Consider the following 22,655-nt stretch of genomic DNA (forward strand, 5'->3'; position numbering starts at 1 on the left):
AGCGAGCTAACGAGAACTGTCACAAGACTGTGCCAAACCCGATCCCGAACCCGGTTCCCCAGTTTCAGACTTAGACTCAGAGTCAGAGTCAGTGTGTATATGTGGGTTGGCCATAAGCCGTACATTACCCTCCAGTTTGCGAACAGAGCCCGCCCGGATATCGGCGCATAGGAATTTCGTTGAGAAACCTGAACAACAATTGTCGTGAGTTTGCCTGGCGCTCACCAAAACAGAGTACGAAAAATCTATTAAAAAGCACTTTGAAATGGCCAAAAGAATTTTGTTATGAACCACGTTTCGGGCAGGGGCAGAGAGCGCAATGTTAACTATGATTATGTATCTGAATTATATGTCGCCAGTTTTGCAAATATTCATTAATCATGCTCAGCAACAACAAAAAAAAAATGTATATATAGATTGTAGCTGACAAATGGTCATAACGGTGACAGCAGCTCACAGATTGTAGAATTGTGTTGTGTGCGGCAACAATTGTTGCCAGCCAACAGTTGCTGTTGTGACTTATTACAAAAGCGGAACTTGTTGCCTGTCTGGAGACAGACAATCACAGAGCGACTGTGAGATAGAGACAGATAATATATATATAGAGAGAGGGAGAGGCAGACAATTGCATGTTCTATGTGGGCAGACATTGTCTTTCTTTTGCAGAGATTAGCATAACAGGAAATTACAATATGCTTACAGTAATGTCAATCAGTTCTTTTGCATTCATTCGCTTGCGGCGGTTATTATGAAATGTAACAAAACGTGGAACGTGTGGACCGTTTCGAGGAAGATTGTTTTGATCAAATTACGTCTACGGTTGTTAATTAATTCCATTTATTTGCGGAAATCATATATCACTACGGTTTCTTTGGAGATGTGCTTATCAATTAGTTATAGATACCTTATCTTTCCTGGTCGTACATACCTATATACTGTTACTCAATAGTACAGTTTTATATTTTGCTAAAGATCAGATTATTACATTTATCTTACATCTTTTAAATATACATTGTATCTTTCATATATTCACCAGGGTATCTCGAGAACAACTTTTTCTTTTTGGATTTTCCGTTACTTAGACTTTGAGGTTCTACGTGATCAGCTAACCCAGCCAACAAGATGCCTTTCCTGAAAGTTAATTAGTTATCTTTACTTTGATAAACATCGAATCGCAAGAAACAAGCAAAGCAATTTTGACAGTGACCATCGTCACGCATTGAACTTGAGCCACTTCTGGTGTGGTTGTTGTTGCTGTTGTTGCCGGTGCTGTTGGCAGTGACAATTGCGTAGTGGTTGCCAGTGGTTGCCGTTGGCTGCTGGCTGGTGGTGCGTGTGTGCGAAACACGAATTACATTTTCACGGTCAACTTTTGCGTTGCGGAAAAAATGACAGCAAGACCAGACGCCACTTATTTGTGGACGTTGTGCTGTTGCTGCTGTTGTTGTTGGGTGTGTTGCAAGTGGCAGACACTGGTCAACTGTCCAACTGACTAGCCAACTGGCGGCCAAGTGGCCAAGTGCCCAACTGGCCAACTGTCTGTGTCCGATGGGGGCAATCGGCTGGCTGTTGACTGGTTTTATTTTTTAATGGGCGGAAAAACTGTAAACGAAAGTGTTGTTATTTTTGTTGTCGGTGGCTGCTGGTTGTCGTTGTTGTCGCTGCTGTTGAATCAGCTGCTGCTGCTGCTGCACCACTCGGACAATCGGGTGGGTCGCCGTCGGCTTTAGTTTTTCAGGCTTCTCTTAACGATGGCTGTGCAAAAATGTTATTATTATTGTATTTTGTGCACTTTTGCCTCAGTTTTTGGATTTTGAATTTGAATCGTGTGTGTGGTTGTGTATCTCTATTTGTCCGGCCGTCTGTCCGTCTGGGCAGCTTTTTGTGTGTATAAAAGCTGGCGCAGATTAACAGCTAGCAACAGTCAACAGCGACGCGTCAACACAGACCCAGGTTCATTTCTAATAGCTCCAGTTCCCAAGTAACTACCAGGATTAGCAAAATGTTCAAGTTGGTAAGTCAATCCAATGAAATTACTCTCTTCCAGTTACTCCAATTGCAATTTCAATTCCAGGTGGTGTTGTCTGCTCTGCTCGCTGTGGCCGCTGCTCGACCGGGATACTTGGAGGCAGGTCCTCTGCTGCACAGCTATGCTGCTCCTGCGATCATCCATGAGCCTGCTCTGGCCCATGTAGGTTCCATTGTGAAGAGCATTCCTACGGCTGTGTCGCATCAGAGCATCAGCCAGGTGCACAGCTCGGCGCACATTGTGCAACCCATTGTGGCACCTGTGATCAAGAGTTATGCTGCGCCCATCATCAAGACCTATGCTGCTCCAGCTCTGCACACCAGCATTGTGGCGCCTTCATGGGCTTCCCATGGCTGGTCTTCCTGGTAGACGCTTCGAAATCTTTGCCTTGTGACCACTGGATGGCGTGGAGCCAAAGGAACTTCCCGTTATCTTTTTTCTACATATTGTTCTCTATTTTCTAATTTTTTTACTGATGTATATAAAAGTCTATAATTTCATAACCCAACCTTTTGTAATATTTATTGCAAGTGTTGAATTTTAACTGGTAGCTTTTTACAACTACTTGAAATTAGTTAACAATTGCAAATGTTAAACAAAGGGGTAAAAATGTCGAGTAATGTTTGGTCATTATAACATTGCAGTGGTCTTTGCTCAACTACTTTTTAAACAAAAAGTCGGCGAATACTTATATCTATGCTAAGCGGAGAAACGATCAAAGTCTTAACTTACAACAGTCTTTAGATCAGCCCTATAACTATAAATATTATACCAACCTGGAGGCAACGATCAATGTACCAAAGTGCATTTTTGTAACATTTGTGTAATAAAGAGCAGAGTAAAAACATATGAACAAGGAACTCAGATAGTTAAGCATATTGAGAAGATTTAGGCGATTTTGGGGAAGCGGCTTAAATCAAGCAAAAATACGATGTACACCACGTTTTGTAGTGTTCCAACACTTATACAACAAGAATAAATGCTTTAGTTGAGTTCCATATAGTGTTTAATGTTAAGCAGTTCAAAAATCGTGACCCATCCCTGATGATATTGCGAAACGAAACCTTTAACTCCCAAAGTATTCAAAGATTCGAGTTCCAAGCCAGAATATGTATATTCTTATTCCTCAGGTAAAGGACAGATCTACACAAAGGTTCGGTGATGAACAAAGTAATAATAGTCAGCGTACTCTTTTAAGACGAATCTTATAACTCGCGACGTTGCGCACGTAACTGAAAACCAAATTGAAACTGAAATTTTAATTTAAATTGTAACTGAAATTGAGATTGTAGCTTAAACTGAAACTGAAATTTTCGAAATCTTGCGACCAAACCTTGCGGCTGACCCTGAAAGAACACCAAACCGAAAGACGCACTCAAAGTGCAAGTAATGCAGTTAAGAGGAGGGCAACAGCAGCACCAGCTAATAAAGGGCCACGTCTGGGGCAGCTAATGGCCAAAAAGTTGCGGCTGGTCAATAAACTGGTTGTGGTTTCTTGGTTTGTCAACATTTCAATTGCTGTAGTTTTAAGTTGGAGCTGAAGTTGAGTCCGCCCCACCGACGCTAATGGCTTATTGAATACGGGCAGCGTTTGTGAGAATTGAATCTGATACGGTTTTTATTTTCATTTCGTGTATTGTGCGTATGTAGTGTAGTGAAGGTCGTTTTTTTTGTATTGTGGTTAACTACTATATAAACATCGGCTGCAGCTGGCATACCACAAACAGTTCTCGCTAGAAACTCAAGCGCACCACATCATCATCAGTCAATACAGACCACACTTTAAAAACAAAATAATCAAATATGTTCAAGTTGGTGGTATTGTCTGCTCTGCTCGCCGTAGCTGCTGCTCGTCCCGGTCATCTGTATGAATCGCCTGTGGTTTATACCGCTCCAGCCACCACCACCATTGTGCAGGAGCCGGTGCTCGCCAAGGTTGGCGCTGTCGTGAAGAGTGTGCCCACTTCTGTCTCCCATCAGAGCCAGTCGGTGGTGCACAGCTCCGCTCATATCGTTGAGGATGTTGTCGCTCCCGTCGTCAAGTCAACGCCAGTTGTCAGCTATGCAGCTGCCGCTCCAGTGGTGCACAGCACCTATGCCGCCGCTGCTCCAGTGGTGCACAGCACCTATGCCGCCGCTGCTCCAGTGGTGCACAGCACCTATGCTGCTGCTCCAGTGGTGCACAGCACCTATGCCGCCGCTGCACCACTTGTGCACAGCGCCTATGTTGCTGCTCCAGTCGCCCACATTGCTGCTTCGTCGCCGCTGACCTACACCGCCACAGGAGTGTGGTAAAAGGACCACTACACCACCCGCCAGATGACAGTGGGACGTTCATTTTGTTGGACGGTTTTTGCTCTGTTTTTGTGATACGAATTTGAATAAATGAAAATGTTTTGCTTTGAATATCGATTAACTGTTGTTATTTCCTTCTTGCAACGTGCTCTCGCTTATATATTTAAATGTACTTGGCTATAAGGTCTTTACACTGTCAGTCACTTAGTAACTTCTTGCCTGGCCCCTCGCTTACAGTGCCCGACCAATAACTATTCTGTAAACAAGAAAATGATAGTTTTTGGAATATCCTGCTATGTGATACCTGTACTAAAGATTTCTCAAGTTGTTTAAGCTTGAAGTATCCATAAAGTCTTAAGTCTGTTTGATATACTCAACAATGTCGTTTCTATAGTCGTTCAAAGCTATCAATATACTGAATTCTCTCTTATATTTCAAACATTTAGATATATTAAATTTTAAGTTGCTACTGAAAAACCTTCGTTAAAAATTCACGTCACAAATCACTCATCAAGTTCATGCAATCTCTGACTATATTATCTATGCATATTCATAATGAATACTAATACAGAAGATTTATTAACTGCTATATGTTTCCAAATACTAAATTACCATAAGACTTCAGCTCTTTGAGATTTTCGGATCTACAATACTCAGAAAAAAATTGACATGAATTTTAAAAATTCGTCATACTTTTGGCGTCAAACATTTCTCATTTCAGAAAGTAAATACCTAAAATAGAAGGTTGTGGCTTTCTGAAAACCAGGATGGTTTCCAGCTGTGTGTATTATGCTCAATTTTGTGGCGAACCTTTAGATTACCGGGTATACAGAATAAATAGTGATAGTTGCCCGCTGGTCGCAGTGCAGGTTCAAGGTCCAGAGGCTGTTGAACCTGCATCGCCAGCATTAAATAAACAAAACAGAAAGCGCATCGAATGTTTGTAACATCTGATAAGCCTTTATTAAATCCACTGAGTGACAACAGCCTTATGAGATACACGAATAGATTTATTTTAATTTCCGGAATTAACGCTTACAATGTAGACGACTCCCTGTTGGTGAGCTGCAAAAGGTTTACCACGCCAAAGGAGAGCGCCTCAACGGGAATGGCAATGATCTGGTAGGTTGTCTCAAACAGCATTTTGGCTGAATCGGGCATATAATTTCGCATTGAGTCGTAAACGTTACGTTTTAACACTGTATGCTCTGAGTTAGCATCCTGGTTGACTCCTCCAATGCTAGCTGCACCACTCGGTGGGTACAGCAGCACAATCATCAGCAACTGGACAAAGAAGGGAGTTCCTTACTGGCTTAGTCCGGGAGTATTCCTACTTTCATGCTCACCACATACGAAATGACAGTCTTCATATTATATCACTTTTCCTGCTTGAAATACAAACTCAACTATGGCTCAGAAAACAGCTTTTCACTGCCTTTTATATAACTCAATTCACATATGAAGGTGCATGGGATGCCATCTGCTTTTCCTATTATTCTATATATATATATATGTATGTATATTATGTGCTGTTTACACAGTTTGTAATTAAATGGCAATGTACTCAAAGCAATGCTTCGATTTTTGGTTAGCTAACCTCGTCCGGTTGACGGGCGACTAATGAGCGACGCTTTGAAAATGAAAATAAGAGTGGGTTGGGTTTTTTTCTTTTTGGTACAGCAAAATAAACTACTTAAATGCGTACCAGAAATTGGCCGCGAATAATAATCTGGTTTACGGTCGGCACACTGAGAAAAAGAGAGAGACAAGAATCCGTCCAGGCCAGGCACGTACGCGTGCTGATTGTATTCACTGTGCGTGTGTGTGTTACTGTGCGTGTGTGTGTTACTGTGTGTGTTTGAGAGTGCGCCTTAAAAGTGAAGTTCAAGTATAAAAGACAGCGACAGTTTAGCAGCGGGCACAGTCTATCCTACGACACAAGTCAAAGAACCACACACAGCTCCCTCAAAATGTTCAAATTGGTAAGTAGCCAAAAAATAAGAACGAAAATGGTTTCAGTGGTGCTAAAATCAATTGTAACTTTCAACACAGTTCGTTCTCGCTGCTCTGCTCGCCGTGGCTGCTGCCCGTCCTGGTCATTTGGCTGCCGCACCACTGGTCTACAGTGCACCCACAGCTTATGTACATGAGCCCGCCCTAGCCAAGGTTGGCGCTGTTGTGAAGAGTGTGCCCACTGCGGTCTCCCACCAGAGCCTTACCCAGGTGCACAGCACCCCAGTCGTTGAAGATGTGGTAGCACCTGTGGTGAAGACCACTCTGCATGCCGCTGCTCCTGTGACCACCTATGCCGCTGCTGCTCCCGTGACCACCTATGCTGCTGCTGCTCCCGTGACCACCTATGCGGCAGCTGCTCCAGTTGCCACATACTCAGCGGTTGCACCTGTGGCCACCTATTCGGCGCTGCCCGCTGCCTACACCACCTATGCAGCTGGCGGCCATCTGCCCTACTCTGCTTACTCTGCATACTCTGCACCACTACTGCACCACGCACCACTGACGTATGCAGCCCGCGCCTGGTAAAAGACTGCAAGAGAACGAAAGATTTTGATATTCACCGGTTGTTGACTTGTGTTGTGTTCCCACAAAAATAAAACAGACTCGAAATTTAAAATTCACCAAGCCAACTTATTTATTTAAAAGGACAACATTTTCGACAATCTTCACTTGAGATAGATGCTTGGGGAGTAGCTCAAGCCACCAGTCCAGCCAGGCTCATACCACTCGCTGCCGTAGTTGAGCGGACTGCTGGCATAGCTATAGGTGGTTGGGTGGTGGTATGACTTCAGCAGCGGTGTATGGTGGTGTTCGTAGATGGGACGCAAATATGGACGTTTCTCGTGCACCACAGTCGAACTCTGGTGGGAGATGGCCGTGGGCAAACCCAAATGCTCATAACCCAGCACAGTGGGTGCATATTCAATCGTCTCATATGCAGGCAAATAACTCGGACGTGAGTGGCTCGAAGCGACAAGAGCCAGAAACAAAACAAACAACTGCAAGGAAGAAATTTCGGTTAGTTGTGGTTATCCAATTGGTATCCATAGTTGCCGGCTGTCTCACAACTTTGAACATCTTTGATAAACTCTGGCAAACACTCTGCAAGGGCGGTAGTTGAGGAACTGTGACCCAAAGTGAAGAAGCGCCACAATTTTATAGCACGAGTTGAGGTAGTTTCTTTACGTTAGAATTGGCACAGACAATCGAGCCATTCAAGATTTTCCCAAGCTCGACGGCTCATTAGTAAACCATTTGGGCGTAACTGAGGCGGCTAAGTGGCTTCAGCCAAGGCAACCCAACTTGGCATAAAACCTTAAGCAAATCGCTCAGTTTGTTTGTTTTTATATTTCGCTAGCTCCTGTTTTGTAGATAGTTATCCACCCACACTCTGGGCTGTGTTCATAAATCAGAAATCACCCAACCCGGTTTGTGCTTGTGCTACTGATTCCACCCACTATTTACTATTACTTGCAGCCCAAACAAGGAATGTGCAATGCCCCACTTACCAGTTAACTAGTTAACCAGACAATGAAGTCAGCAAAATTCGCATTAGCATATAATGCCCACACATATGCGTAGTCGTATTTCCCTCTTCTAATATTCCACGCCACGCTGCCTTTTCCTGAATGCTATTTCTTGTCTGGCTCGCAAATTGTTCGCAGCTTGGTGCTATACTTCTCCATAGAGATGCACAACTTGATACGACTCACGAATCACGATTACAAATTGTATAAATGTTTATTGGTTAACAAAAAACAAGTGCTGCTGTAGAACCGTGATTATATATTAGCTGCTCAGATAAGAATTATTAATCAATAACATATACAATATATAACATATATTTATAAAAGATGTGCTATTGAAAACATTAACTGCGAAACAACTACTGATTTAAATATACTCTTTTTCATAAATAGTATTTATATATGTTTTCCTCAATTCATCGTGTCACGTGGAAAACACGACACGACACGCAGTCAGTACGAGTTCTTAACACATATGTCGCCAGCTTTACACGTTTTTTTCTTCTTTTTTTGTAGGCAGCTGAATTCCCAGCCCATTTCGTTTGACCTTTGGGCCTCTAATTCAATTAGATACACGCAAAAGCTGAAATCAAGACACCAAGAGCCATAACAACTCGCTGACAGCCACTCAACATAATAATTAGTGGAGTAGTTGTGGCCACTTGTACTATTGTATTCGTGTCTGTATCTGTATCTGTTTCTATTTCAGTTTCTGTCTCTGTAGACAAAGTCGACCACTTGGCCAACAAGCCAAACAATGCTAAGAAAACATCTTTGATTGCCATAAGCGGGGCTGAGCATAAAATCTCTTGGCTTTTCAACTGTGGGTGCATTCATTGGGGTGTAATTCAATTGGACATACTATTAAGAGACGTTTTCAACTTGACCCACTTGAATTTTTGGTACTTTATACTAAGACGATTTAGTTGGCATTCAAAATGTGTTTCTTTCTTTTTTTTTTTTTTTGCAATAAAATAAAATGCAGCAATATTTTAGACATCTTTTAGGTGCCAGATGAAATAAAGCTAGCCACAGAGCTTTTTTAAGCTAAGTTCAAGCTTCGGCTTGAATCTTAACCCTTGCCAGACCGCTTGGACAAAAAGTTAGATTTACTTTTCTGTTCAATTGCCGCTTTCTGCCAAATGAGTTAATTAAGCTGCAGTTGCCCAAAATAGGTGAAATCTATTATTAGGTCTGTGCTTTGGGTTTATTTGGACTGCATATCATCAGTAGTTGTTAACACTTATATGGTTATAGCTGGGGGAAAAGACTTGCAGTAATGTGTCAACAATTCTGCGGAAAGTCCAATTTTCAATCGTCATAGATCGGTGAATTCGCTTTGTACCATGACTCGTTGTCATTTGTGGCAAAAAGTTTTTATTGCTAATATATTAATAGTTGCTGATTTCTATTATGTGATTCCAATTAATGACTTATTAGTGCATTGCGCTCATTCAAGGTTAGCGGTAAGATCAAAGATAGTTTAATTCATTTATAAGTAAAATCATAAAAAATCGATACTTGAGCTATAATTTTTACGGTAACTTTCTTAATATGTACTATTTTTAATTTACAACAAATAATTTATACAAGAAGTTTAGCTTATGGGAGAGCCTTTGTCTCAGTATAATAGATCAAACCAGGTTGATATGCATAACGGATAATAGCAAATAAACATGATTATTTTTAAGACTTAGACGGCTTTTTAAATTAACATTTATCGATATTAACTTGAAATTAAAGTAGGTACAATATTCTCAGCAATCTAATCTACTTCTCAACTCGACTGCAAGTCGACTGATTAGTTGTGGGCAATGCACATTGATATGATGATGGATTGGTAGGCTGATTTACCACTTAAATAGTTTAATTAATAGGAATTGACAAGCAGCTGCCCGCTGGGACTGACCAGCAGACCGGGGAGCCAGGTGGCAGGTGCAGTCATACTGAACGCAACATGTGGCTTAATTAGCGTCGGCAGTTGGCCAAAAGTTTTGGGCCACAATCTATTGGAATTGTTGTTATTAGCTCTTTTTCACTGTTGTTCGCAAACATATTAGTTGGAAAATTGGTATATATTCAGCGGATATGTTTGTCTGCTTGTTGGACGGAGTCTTTGCCCATATCAGCTCGCATTAAAAATCACTCATACGCCTCGTAACAAGGCTTAGCTTTTTATTGAATAACAACTTACGATGTAAATGGAAATAAGTTTTCAAATATTTCTGGGTGTTTATCGGGCTTTATTAATTTTAATGGCTGAGTTCACTCAAACAGCGACGTTATTTGACTTTTTGCTCGACGCTTACCAAAACACCAGTTGGCCGACAATGTTTTTGTCTTAGCAACTTCCTCGATTACAGAAGTTTTCGAGTCGCTTTTGTTCAAACCGGATCCGGCGATTTCAGTGTTGGCCTGGCTCTGAATCAGCGTACAACACGAATTTAATGTGTAGTTTAGCCACAGCTATCATTAAGTCTAATTGACTTTTTATAGCCGTTTGTGTTCTTATTTCATATTTTCTTTTGTTTGCACGGCTGTTATTACAAATCATATACTTTACGAAAATGGTGGTAAAGAGTTTGGACTGGCGTATCTCCCCGACTAGTGGTATATAATATTGAACAAAAAGATTTTCCAATTTAAATGCAGTATTAATAAATGGGTCAAACCATTATTTTTTGAGAGAGGGAAGTTTTGACATACAGAAAAGCACTTTTTGAGGGTTTACTTCTTTTTTTTATGCCCTGGATTTTGAAAATCTGTTGAGTTTTGACAAAATTATGCGATTTTTTATTTCTTTCAGTGTATTTGGACAAGTAATTGACGGGGTCAAAGCAAGGGAAATCAAGTGAACCTCATCATATTCGAGTGCGGTATGTGTCTGCTTCGGGCACCTTCCACAGGTGTTCGACATCATAGTAATATTCTAATGATTATGTAGAGCAAAACAAAGACAGTTTCACGTTCAGGGTGAGTAATCCGGAGTCAATGATTTGCTCGATAATCGCCACGAATTCTCAGACAGACGCAATTAGAAGACAACAACGAAAAGTGAAAGTCAATCGTTCAAAAAGGGTGTTGGTGCTCAGGGGGAGATGGAGATGGAGAGTGATGGAGTTAACATGGGGCCCCCACTTGTTGAGTGAATTCAATTAATATGAAAATAATCGGGTAGCTAAACTCCGATCAACAAGAGCTTAGGACGTGTGGGACTTATAGAGCACATAAATCACATGACGGCGATGTGTGCATGAAAAATGCGCTCAAATCATTTGCATACAATTTGGTGGCAAGACAACAACAAACACAACCAAATCACCCGGGGTGTTTCCAATTTTAATTTACGCGCTTAACTAAGGGGCGTAACTTCTCTTGTTGTTGTTGTGGCTGCTGCACAAATTTGTTGAGTGCGTGTGTGTTGTTGAGATACATATTCAAGCTGCTGCGTAAACTACTTAATTATGATGCCAACTCCGCTATTTGCATTGAAACGGCAAACGCAACTCATTGAAGCTGTCAAATAGACTCAAGACTCAAATTTAATATGCATGACCACCAACAACAAAAACAACTGTCAGAACAGTAATAACTACGTGTCTTGTTGTCTGCGCAATGTCCTCAACCAAGTTGGCCAGCAAGTCACTTAAATGGCAACAAAACGTCCCAATTGCTATTGCAGATTGCAAATTGACGTACTTACACTCGTGGTCAAAGCCGAAGGTGACTCCAAGTCCGACACAGCTGCCGGACGGGCAGGAGGTCGCTTTTAATGTCATTAATAAAACGGCAAACGTTTATTTAATGCCCTCACTTTAGGCATCACAATATTGTGAGTGAAAAAGATATTACTGGATACATGATTATTACTTTTCTTAAATCTATTTGCAGTGATCAATTATATTCTCTTTACAAATGTGTAGGGCTGATGCAGCCAGAAGCTTATCGTCAGTGTTTCGATACTTCCATGTCTCAGCCAGGCGTTGTAAATGGCAGGTCGAATAAATGATAGCGTTTACTCATCTGATTTATTTGCTGTAATCAAGCAGGCTCATTACCAGACAGTTGCTGTGATTTTGGTGCCTACATAAAGCTAACCTACTCCATCTGACTGATATCAGAGCTTTTAATCTGGTAGAGTTCATTGAGTGATTTTGATCATAGTGAATATGTGAGTCTATATAGTTATGTATGAATTTAATTACGGATCAGCTAGTCAAGGTATAAAACAGAATTTCGGTTGACTTTCATTTATCAGTCATCGTCTTCATTTTAAGCATAAATAAGCATGTAATAAGATTTTACGAATGCTTTATGATCTTACTATGGAAACTATCGGAAATTAAATTGACCAAAATGAGTTGCATTGTCTGTTAGAGTATTTAAGCTTCTTCAATTTAAAGTTAACTTAACTAATGCTTTTTTTCCCCATTTTATGATGGCTAAAATGAGTGCTCTTCGCTTGGGTTGCTTGGTTTGCGTTCGAGTTTTGCGTTTGCCTTTGCTGTCGATTTGAAGGTATTCAGCAATTTCGTCTTGCCATTGTTACACATTTCAGTCGTAGTTATTATTATGGGTTGTTGTTGTCGTTGTTGTTATTGTCGCATGTAATGTGCACGACATTAGCTCAGCTGCCACAATGTAGCAGCGACGACCTTGACCGCGTCCACCATGTGGCATACTTAATTGGCGGACTCGATTGGCCGCGTCACCGTTGTGCACCGTACAATTATGCAAAACTCAACACTAATTAAATAAACTAAGTAAATAACTTTTTTCTTGCAGTAAATTACTTTACAATTGCACGCCAATTAAACAGTGCTTCTGCAGCCCTGCCAAAAGATTTGCAAATTTCTGTGCGAATTCCCAGCAATTTCGTATTGCACTTACTGCGAAAGCACAAACACACACATTAATCATAGTCTAGATATTAGAGGCGAAACACTCATAAATTGACGGCTTTTAATATTGAAGTCCATTTGATTTGTGTTGCAGTGTTGCAGTTGCAGTTAGATTTTGTAGCTTGTGGCATGCCGCCAATCATATTGACGTTGCCCAATACAATGCCAGCCGCAAAGCCATTAAAATGCAATTACAGACCACAGAGCGCACAGACCACAAAGAGGCCCAGCACCACAGCACCACCACGGCACACACTCAAAGTGGGTGGGTGGGTGCGACACATGCACGCAATGTGGTATCCTGTTTTATGTCAATCTCAGTCGATCAGTTCGATTTTTGTTGCGTGTTCCGCTTTAGCCATTTGCAATTCGATCAACTTGTTGTTGCTGTTATTGTCGCTGGTGGTGCGACACAGGCACAAATTGCTGTCTTGAGGTGTCCGGTGAAGGGTTGAGCTGCCGTCAATATGCAGATTTGGTCAATAACCAAAAAAAGAATTGTCCACCGCCTTGATGTTGTCTTATTTCTTTCTTACTTCAGATTGATTTATGCGCCATAAACTTTAAGTGCGCTTTGTGCGCAGAATCAAAACTCTCAGCAGCTGCCACTCAAGGCCCCTCTTAACAGCAGTAGCAGCAGCAGCAGCAGCAGCAGCAGCAACTATAACAAGAGGCCTACGCCCGATTATATAATCGCATTTATCGCGTATCGCAAACAAACAAATGGAATAATATTTATACTCTTTGCATTTGCATTGATTATGTTGCGCAGTCAGCTACTGATTCTGCCAGGTTTGTGACCAGATTGTGATGAGGCGTACCCCGTGAGAAGAGAGTAATGGTAGCAGCAGATCGGTGGTTGACGGGAAGGGGGGAGTGCAGTTTGGAGGAGGAGAGGGCAAGAAATTAAGAATGGCTATTAAGAAATCTGGCAGGCCATTTGAACGAGTGCTCCAATATGATTCAAGCATGGACTGCAATTTATTTATCACCTACCCTGGAAACATCAGTTTATTAAGAAAGGGTAGGTTGAAATTGAGTCAATGAATGTAAATGCTAAAAGTGGATTGGTTAGAGTCTAGAAAAGTATCGAATGTCTTAGTATCAATAGAACTATCCACGTCTGTCTGATTACATACATTTTATTATGCAACCACACTGAACTCTGAGTCTAATAAATTGGGGTAGAACCTTCAAAAATATTGAATACCTGAAACACTTTTGATATACAAGTATTACGTTTTACTATTACTAATTTTCTAGAATAAGATGCACTTTTTCTTGATCTTAAGATGTTATTCTTCTTGTTTAATAAGTTTAGGGATATATGGGAAAACTGCCTGTTTCGACTATAACTTAGGATATCTCTTTATTTATCATTCTCCGAGGATGCATTACGTATTTAGTTTTTCTAATTTATTTGCATTTGCGATGCGAATTGATTTTTGCTGGTTTGTTGCAAGTTACGCATACGCTGCTTACGCCAGCGTGGCAAGCGATAAGAAATCAGTTTACGAAAAATTAATGTACAAACTTGCAACAACAAAGTGGCAAGCAATGAATACAGTGACTGCCAGCTGCTGACTGTCCAATTGGCCACTCGCAATTTGTTGTCAGTTATTAACCAGTGCGATTTTTCAGGCACTATTTGTGCGTATTTAGACGGGATTCGTAGTAAATAAATTGGTCGCGTTTTTTTTTTATGTATTTTGCATGTCAATGGGGAGCTGTGAATGGATTTTCTACACCTACGGATATCGGTGTCGAGTGTGCGCTGTCAATCAGCTGTGAATACTGATTGATAACCATGTGCGTGTGTTTGGTTAACCCACCAATTTAGAAAGGAAGCTGTGGAAGCTGTGGAAGCTGCGAATACGCTCCATTGCACAATAGAGTATTTTACTGCCAGTTTGTTCTCCACACGAATTAATTGGTAGTGTTAGGTAAACCGCAGATTACAATAAACGCAATTAACCGCTAAGAGAAAAACCACAGCTTTGCAACAATGGTGGAAAACAACTTGCTTTTCACACAGGTGGGGTGTGGATTGGATTGCGTTGCCATTAGATTTCCGGCTGCAGTCGGAACAATTTTACAAATGCAAGTCACTTATGCTAAAGCCAGCGCCCAACTACTTAATTCAATTTGCTCATTTTGTGGATCAGCTCATGCAGCGCATGCAGCACAGAGTTTTCAGGTTTGCCTCGTGAAAAATCGCGGCAACAAGGCGGCGCGTGACTGATTTCTGTGGCACTGCATTAAAGATCGAATCGGCGATCGTATCTCTCTCAAAGTATATTCTCAACTACAAACTGCTGCCGACTGCCGACTAACGCCGAAGCTGAAGACAACTTCGGACAGGGCGTTCACGCTTTTGATTCGCTCAACTATTCGCACCACACGAGTGGTTGTTGCTGTTGTTGTTGTTGCTTGTCTTGGCATTGTCTATGTGCGGTTTTCAGAATATTTCTCGAGTTTTGATTTTCGGTATAAATATGCCAAGCGTCGCTGCTGTATAAACATAACACATTCAACTCTTCAGCCAAGAAGTAGCCACCAACACCACCACCAACAATCAAAATGTTCAAGCTGGTAAGGATATACACAGCAAAGACTCAGGCAACGAACTTCTCCAGCTAACCACTAAACTGTTATCCTTTTAGATCGCTATTCTGTCCGCCATGTGCGTCGTTGCCAACGCTGGTGTGATCGGTCCCTATAGCCATGGTTTGTCCAGTTATGGCCATGGTTATGGTCTGGGCTATGGAGCTGCTCTGGCACCCGCCTATGCTCCGGCTGTCATCTCGCATGCGCCGATCATCAAGAGCTATGCCGCGCCCATTGTCCATGCACCCATCGTGAAGACCATCCACCCGGTGGCCACATCCTATGCCAACACCTACAAGGTGGCGACCAAGGCTTATCCCGTCGTACATGCCGCACCCATCTATCATGCACCCGCTGTTGTGCATGCCGCACCAGCTCTGCACACCACCTCCACCTACCATGGCCATGGAGGCTATGGCGGCTATGGCAGCTATGGCGGCTATGGCGGCTACGGTCTGGGTTATTCCGGCTATGGACACGGTTATCTGCACTAAATGCGTTCGCCCACTCTCGAATCTCTTTTGACGACCCAAAGGACCACAACAACAACTACAACTATCTACAAATCGAATCGGATAATCCCGATACAGATGTCTTAGTACAATGTTCGACACTTTGCTGCTGTTCTAGTGCAGAACCTAATTCGTGTACATAAAAAACAAAAAACAAAACACATTTCATTTTCTATCATAAAAGCCTAAAAGTGAGAGACAGAGACGGAGATCATAATAGGGACACAGCCTGAGTGTGAAAGAGCAAGAGAGAACGATGGAGAGATCAAGTTAATGCTGTATGTAATTATTTTGTTTGTTATTATGCAATGCTCGTGGTTTCGATTTAAGTTAATAAAAAACGATTCAAAACTATAAACAATAGATCTGTTTTTATCTCAATACACTGGGAAAAGAGGGGGTTACTTACGCATGTCTATAACCAAGTAGAACTGTAAAAAGAAACCAAGCTTAATTAAATATAATTAAGAATTTTAAACAATTTAACAACAATTTAAGCTGCAAAAGAGCAGTAAACAAAGCTGCGAAATCGTAGTTTTTTTTAAGTCTTTAAGGGAAGGCAAACTTTTTGAGAAAAATTTAAAAGTTCAAAAAGTATTTAAAATGCAGTTAAGTAACAGTGTTATTTTTGATTCCTAAAGCAGACAGTTTAGAGCGCAAATTTGAGCAATAACTTCTTCTAAATAATGATGTTGACATCATTTTTACTAGTTGCACAAGTGTTTTAGTGGCAAGTTATTTTTTCTCACAGTGTTAGCGGCAAAGTGTTGAAATTTCCTTGAAAAAATGCATTACAAGTGCCAACGCCTTGCAATTATGCGAGACAAGTGTGGCGGGTTGGTGGGGCAAATGGCCAAGTGGTTGCAATGAAAGTGCGTCGAGTGGAGCAATAGAAATAATTATTTATTGAAGCCCGTCCGACATTAAGTCCGCCGGTGTCTGTTTGTCAGCCTGTTTTTAAGTCAAATGTATTTCTATTTTTTTTTCTTCATTCATTTCGCAATTGGGAGGAAAATGGGAGCAGATCAAAAGTCGTGCAAAACGCAAAATATGTCACTTAATTTGTATTGGCCAAGTTAGTGAGTGAGTCGCAGCTGGAAGTTGCACTTATTAAATTTTAGTAGAGTACACCAAAAACAAGTTGCTGTGAATGAAAACGAATGCGACACGACAAGACAAGACAAGCCAAGACACAATTCTCTGGGGGATTTGCTTAGTAGCGACTAAGTATAAATGATACTGTTATTGTTATTGTTAATGTTAATAGTATAATGGTATTGTGTGGTGGCACACAATGCCTGCATTGTTGGTGGTGCTGCGACCTTACCAGAATGTACAGTAATTGTTAGCCAGATACAAGATACAACAAACTGCAAGATACAATGCGCATTATCGGCATAAATTATGACCAATAATCATAAACTATAATTTGATTATTATTAAGTTTATGTTTATGTTCGTATTTGATAGGCAACGTTGACACCCGTCCGATAGTCTGATTCTTTGTATTTGTTGGCCACTCAAGCATCATAGCCAGTAAAGGCCACTACCACAATTTGGCAACGACCTTGGGTTCAGTTCAGTTCATTTGTAGTTGCAGTTGCTAGACGCAGAAAGCGGTGTGGCTGAGGGGAGTGCGGGAGAGCTAGTCAGATGTGGGCTGCTTCCTACTTTGCAATTTGCGCATTGAATATTCAACCAAGCGCAACATTGTCTCTGCCACAGTGCACTTTGCCGCTTGACGAAGTGTGGAGGGGCATGTAGAGGGTGGCAGACTGTGCTCTCATGGCACAGTTACCTCCCGTTGTTTTCCCACACTGCGAGGCCACGAGTTCGAAACACCTGCCCATGGAGTGAGTGCAAACTCAGTGCAAACCTCATTAGTTTATTGAGTGCACTCTGCGCTTTGAGTTAAGTTCATCAGCTTAAAAGTATTCTTTAAAAATCTAATTACTTATGTTTATCTTTGCAGGCAGCGTGCGTTGCATTTACATTTGCATGCCACAGACCACAGAGCTGGGCAAGAACCTTCAAAACCAGAACAAACAAGGCACACCAAGAATTTGCAGCTGATTGCAATCAGAGCCGGAAGGGAGCAGCACACATGCAATTAAAATGGCATTGAAATTTGTGTGTGTGTGTACAGAAATAGTGATGTCCATGAAATAACAAGCTGCCGGCTTAATTAGAAGGCATGGATGGGTCAGTCAACCCAATCTGTCCTCCTAGCTGATCCTGGCCGTTGGATATGAACGCGTCAAATTCGCTTCGCTTCGCTCGAGTGACCTTGAAGCGGGCACTGACTTCATTTCGCTGTTTATACCCTATATAGCCAATGCACAAAAGGTATGCTTAATATCTAGTCAGAATTCAATTTAAGTGTGACAAATGTGGGCGTTTTTTATCAGTTTGTTTGGTGCCCTATTTAATCAGATGCCTTGCACTTTAGCACATTTTTTTTTCTTCCTTTGTTTGGCTCAGGGTATATTTGCAATTGATGTCAACTTTGTTGACTTTTTGTTGATGGAAATGCATTAAGTGAACCACTCCCAAGTGCTGCAATTCACTTAGTAAAGGATTTGTTAATATTAAGCTTAACCACGCGATGTTGTTGTTGATGTTGCAACTGCGGGTTCAATGCCAGCAACACGCGCCGTATGATTAACATTTCTGCCTGACGGCGTAATGAACGAGAGTGGGAGAGAGGTAGACTGAGAGAGAGAGAGAGAGTAAGAGAGTGGGGAGGTGTTGAGCAACAGCCAAACTTCAAAAGGTAACAATGCGTGATTGGATTTTCCATTGACTGAGCAAGGCGCGTGCTTCAAGTGTGGCAAACAGAATCCTCCATGCGACGGATGAATGAGGGGGGAGCCTGGGAGAGTGAGAAAGTGGGAGGCACTTTTGCAGAACACGTGCGCCCAATTTAAAGCGCATTACGCGAGGGGCAACAAGTCTGTTTGGCATCTCGACTAAAGCTGCCTTTGCCAGCAGCACTTTGCTGCTCCTTGTTGTTGTCGTTGCTGTTGCCGCCTTGACTCAAGTGCCATGTGCCGCACTCGACAAAGTGAACCATTCTCACATTGTCTTCTCACAACAACGGTAAACATATCGATTTCTGATTGGTATATTTCGTTATGCTAATTTCCCCAAACTTGTCTGTGTGGTTGTTATTGTCGTGGCATCTTTCACTTGTCTTTTTTATTGATATTTATTTTGCACACTTTTCTTTTGGGATATGGAAACATGAACAAATTTAAACACAATTTTAGATTTTCGTTATGCTGTATTTATTGTTGCATTACGAGAAATACATTAAATTTCGCTTGGGTTTGAAGTTTTAGTTGTTAAGTTAATCAACAAATTTGTTTGTATTTGTTGTTGCTCAGTTTGCTCCAATTAAAAATTACATTTGTTGATCTTGGCTCATAACCAAATATATTCAGGACTATTATTTATTTAATATTTATGTGCAGAACACTTTTATGCGGCACATTCAACCTGCCAGCTCGATAACCATTGTGCATTATACTTTCGGGAAGGTTAATAAATGATTCATATGCAGTAATTTATTGTGGCATACTTCTGGGTAAAATTAGAAAATTTGCTTTAGCTTTAGCTAAAAAGAAGTTCAAAATAAACAAACTCTTCGTGTTCCAAAAACGCACAAATATTTTTTCTTTATCTGTATTCGTTGAACACTTTTGAGTGCCACGCTTTATTCATTTGTGGCAGTAAAAAGTATTGTCTGTTTTATGGCGCTGAGTTTCAAAGGTCTTTTGGGTGGGCAAACTGTGACATTTTTGGCATTTATGAGAAGTGGGAACAATCAATCACAGTAGTCTTTTATAAGGCATAAAACGTGAAACGTGCTTGCAATTCCTCATGACTGACAACGTCAGCCGTCAGGCTGGAACTGCAGCTGCCGAGACCCACTCTCACTCTCAATAGCAACTTCTAAGCCAACTTTATAGAGGGTCTTCAGGTAGCAGCCCTGATGGGATTGCGAAACGTGTCGCGTGCAGTTTGCTGCACGATTTGCTTGTCGATGGGACGTGGTTTGTTTGCCTTTGGGATGCGTGAAATGCTCCCGTAATGTGGAGTTTTAACACATTTCACATAATGCGTAATCGAATGCGAATGTATAAAAACCTGCAATGTTAACCAAATCAGTTTATTTCACGTGAAAGTCTTCGACAGCGCAAACGTATAATACTAAACTGATTTTGATCGTCTCTTAAAATGTTCAAAATTGTAAGTAATAGAGGCAGTAAGAAGTAAAATTAAAGGAGTCTTTTAGGAAACTGATTAATGGATTCGGTTGTTTAGTATTTAAAAAGTTTGATTACTACTGCATCCTTTTATTTCTCTTTCTCTGTCCTTGCAGCTTGTCCTGCTCTTAATCTCTGTGTGCTGTTGCTCTTGCTCTCACGCCAGTGGATTCTTTCATGGTTCATCTGCACCTGTTGCAGTTGAAACTGTTTACAGCGCACCACCTACGCTCAGCTATGCAGCTGCACCACCTGCATTCGTTAAGTATGCTGCACCACATCACATCAGCACCTACGCTGCTGCACGCGTTGCTCCCGTCATTAAGTATTCGCTGGGTGCACCAGTAACCACAACAACCACCACATATTCGGGTTTTGCTGCACCACCTCCAGTTGCTCATTATGCAGCACCATCACCAGTTGCACACTATGCTGCACCACCACCAGTTGCACACTATGCTGCATCCCCGCCAGTTGCACACTATGCTGCACCACCACCAGTTGCTCATTATGCTGTGCCGCCACCAGCTGCATTGTTCCCAAAATATGTGGCACCACACGCTTACAGCTACCAGCCTTCGTTTAATCGAGTGGCTTTCCATGCTGCACCACCGTCCGTTACCTATGAGGCACCAGTGGCGGTGCCGGAAGCCCTGCCCTGTGATACGGCCTGGTGAGCTACACACTACATATGACCATATATCATTCGTGGCCATTCATCTACTTATAGCTATAATCATCATGTTAATTTCAATGCTAATAGACAAGCGAATTGCGTAAATTAGCAATTAATTAAGAATGATTTAAAATTTGTCTGATTAAATATGTTTGATAACAAACATCTTCCGCGGAATTTATGCGCCATCGTAAAGAACGCAGGCGAGTTAATTATGCATCCGACGATTGTGCTTAAGATATACCACCAAGTGTGAGCAACCACAGCAATCACAAACGGCAACTCACAGATACAGTAAACGAATAAAAATATTTATAAAAAAGATATACACACAACTCAAAGCTAGCTGTTAATTCCATATGTGTATTCGATGGATTGATTGACGAAATGACCAACCTCAATGCGAAATCCATTGAAGCTGTCAGCGTTTAATCGAATCCACATTCATCAAATGGGTCAGCAGTCTGCATGAGCCAAAGCCAACGTTTTTATTAGCACAAATTATAACTGAATACATTTCATAGGAGGTCAGCTCGGCGAATCTTATTCGATTCGGAATTTTTTGCTGTTTTGTGTATTGTTTTGGGTTTGGCGCTTGACTTTTGGCTCTCAGCTCTCGGCTTTTGGCTCTTAGCTCTCGGCGTGCTGCCAACAATTTGTTGTTCAGACTCGAGTCGGGGTTGCCGTCTCAATTAAGTACCCAAATAGCATTAGCATAAGACTTATTATCCAGTCAGTGAGCTGTCCACAAAGTCGCTGCCTCTGCCACTGCAGCGTCGAATTACGTTATGGCTAACCGTCTCTGCCTCTGTCCTCTGCCTCTGTATTCGTACCGCAGCCGGTGTCACATGACTATCGATTTGTATTTAATAAACCCAAACTGCTCAAATGCTTAAATGTTCAAATGTTCAAATACTCAACATGCTTGCAAGGTGTCGACATTGTTGTAGTCGTTGTTTTTGCCACTTTGTTATTTATTTTTGTTTTGGCAGTTATAGCCAAATCAGGGGCGTGCATTGGGAGGGGACTGCCTTAGATCAGTCACACTTAATTCGCAATATAATCAATTAAAACAGGGGAGAATATGCAAATCATCTATAAACTGATCTTAGATAAATCGTACATTTTGTACAATAAATTTTTGTATTCAGCTATTAGTTTGATAATAAAAATTAATTAATTAGATTAATGAATAAACCAAAGCTGTTTAGCGTACGAGGTAAACATACCTGATTCTGTATGGCCTAGTATTTGAATATTTATATATATATTATTTATGTTATTTAAAAAATTCAAATGATTATGCAAACGTTTATAAATAAATAAATATAAATGAAATGCCCATCAGATCGGAACAATTAGTATTTTACATTAGCAGCTGCTTCCGAAAACTGTGACCCCCTTGGTCACGACCCTGACTGACTGACAAACTGACTGACCGTCTGTCTGGCTGTCTTGCTGTCTGCTTGAATAGCTCACTGCGGCCAGTTACATAGTTCGGATGCCAATCGGACTGGCCAAGATTGATTTATATGCAAGGCAAACCAAATATTATCAAAAGAGACGCTACTCAACACAACACATCTAAAGCTAAAGAAGCAATAACAGCAAATGGCAAAACAGCTCATGAAAAGAGCCAACAACTTAGCACAGATAAATAAACACAGTCACAAGATAACAACACAACTGAGCTGCAGTCGTCGCGACGACGACAACTGCTTCGAATTGAAGCAACATACAAAAAGTAAAAACAAAAAAGCAACAACTGTAAAACAGAAGCAGAATTAATAAGTTAAAGCATTTGGCTCAGCGTGCTAAGAGCCAA

General features: G+C 41.3%; 3 protein-coding genes across 3 annotated transcripts; 2 read left to right on the plus strand and 1 right to left on the minus strand.

Annotated features, from left to right (window-relative positions):
• Nucleotides 1-1,904: 1,904 nt before the first annotated feature.
• On the plus strand, nt 1,905-6,940 carry LOC6558130 (cuticle protein). The gene is made up of 6 exons (XM_043215403.1): nt 1,905-2,014; nt 2,075-2,384; nt 4,077-4,320; nt 6,005-6,114; nt 6,203-6,306; nt 6,377-6,940. Exons 1-6 carry the CDS (start codon nt 2,003-2,005, stop codon nt 6,863-6,865), a joined length of 1,269 nt encoding a protein of 422 aa, XP_043071338.1. The 5' UTR covers nt 1,905-2,002; the 3' UTR covers nt 6,866-6,940.
• A 26-nt stretch (nt 6,941-6,966) lies between these two features.
• LOC6558796 lies at nt 6,967-7,603 on the minus strand. The gene is made up of 2 exons (XM_001983354.3): nt 7,406-7,603; nt 6,967-7,338 (listed from the first exon to the last, which is right to left on the minus strand). The coding sequence occupies exons 1-2, from the start codon at nt 7,415-7,417 to the stop codon at nt 7,006-7,008; spliced, it is 345 nt and encodes a 114-aa protein (XP_001983390.1). The 5' UTR covers nt 7,418-7,603; the 3' UTR covers nt 6,967-7,005.
• Nucleotides 7,604-15,265: 7,662 nt separating this feature from the next.
• Nucleotides 15,266-16,238, plus strand: LOC6557775 (cuticle protein 64). Its single transcript, XM_001983353.3, has 2 exons — nt 15,266-15,359; nt 15,431-16,238. The coding sequence occupies exons 1-2, from the start codon at nt 15,348-15,350 to the stop codon at nt 15,866-15,868; spliced, it is 450 nt and encodes a 149-aa protein (XP_001983389.1). The 5' UTR covers nt 15,266-15,347; the 3' UTR covers nt 15,869-16,238.
• Nucleotides 16,239-22,655: the final 6,417 nt, after the last annotated feature.

Source organism: Drosophila grimshawi, unplaced genomic scaffold (genome assembly GCF_018153295.1).
Source record: "Drosophila grimshawi isolate 15287-2541.00 unplaced genomic scaffold, ASM1815329v1 contig_44, whole genome shotgun sequence".
Taxonomy (NCBI): Eukaryota; Metazoa; Arthropoda; class Insecta; order Diptera; family Drosophilidae; genus Drosophila; species Drosophila grimshawi.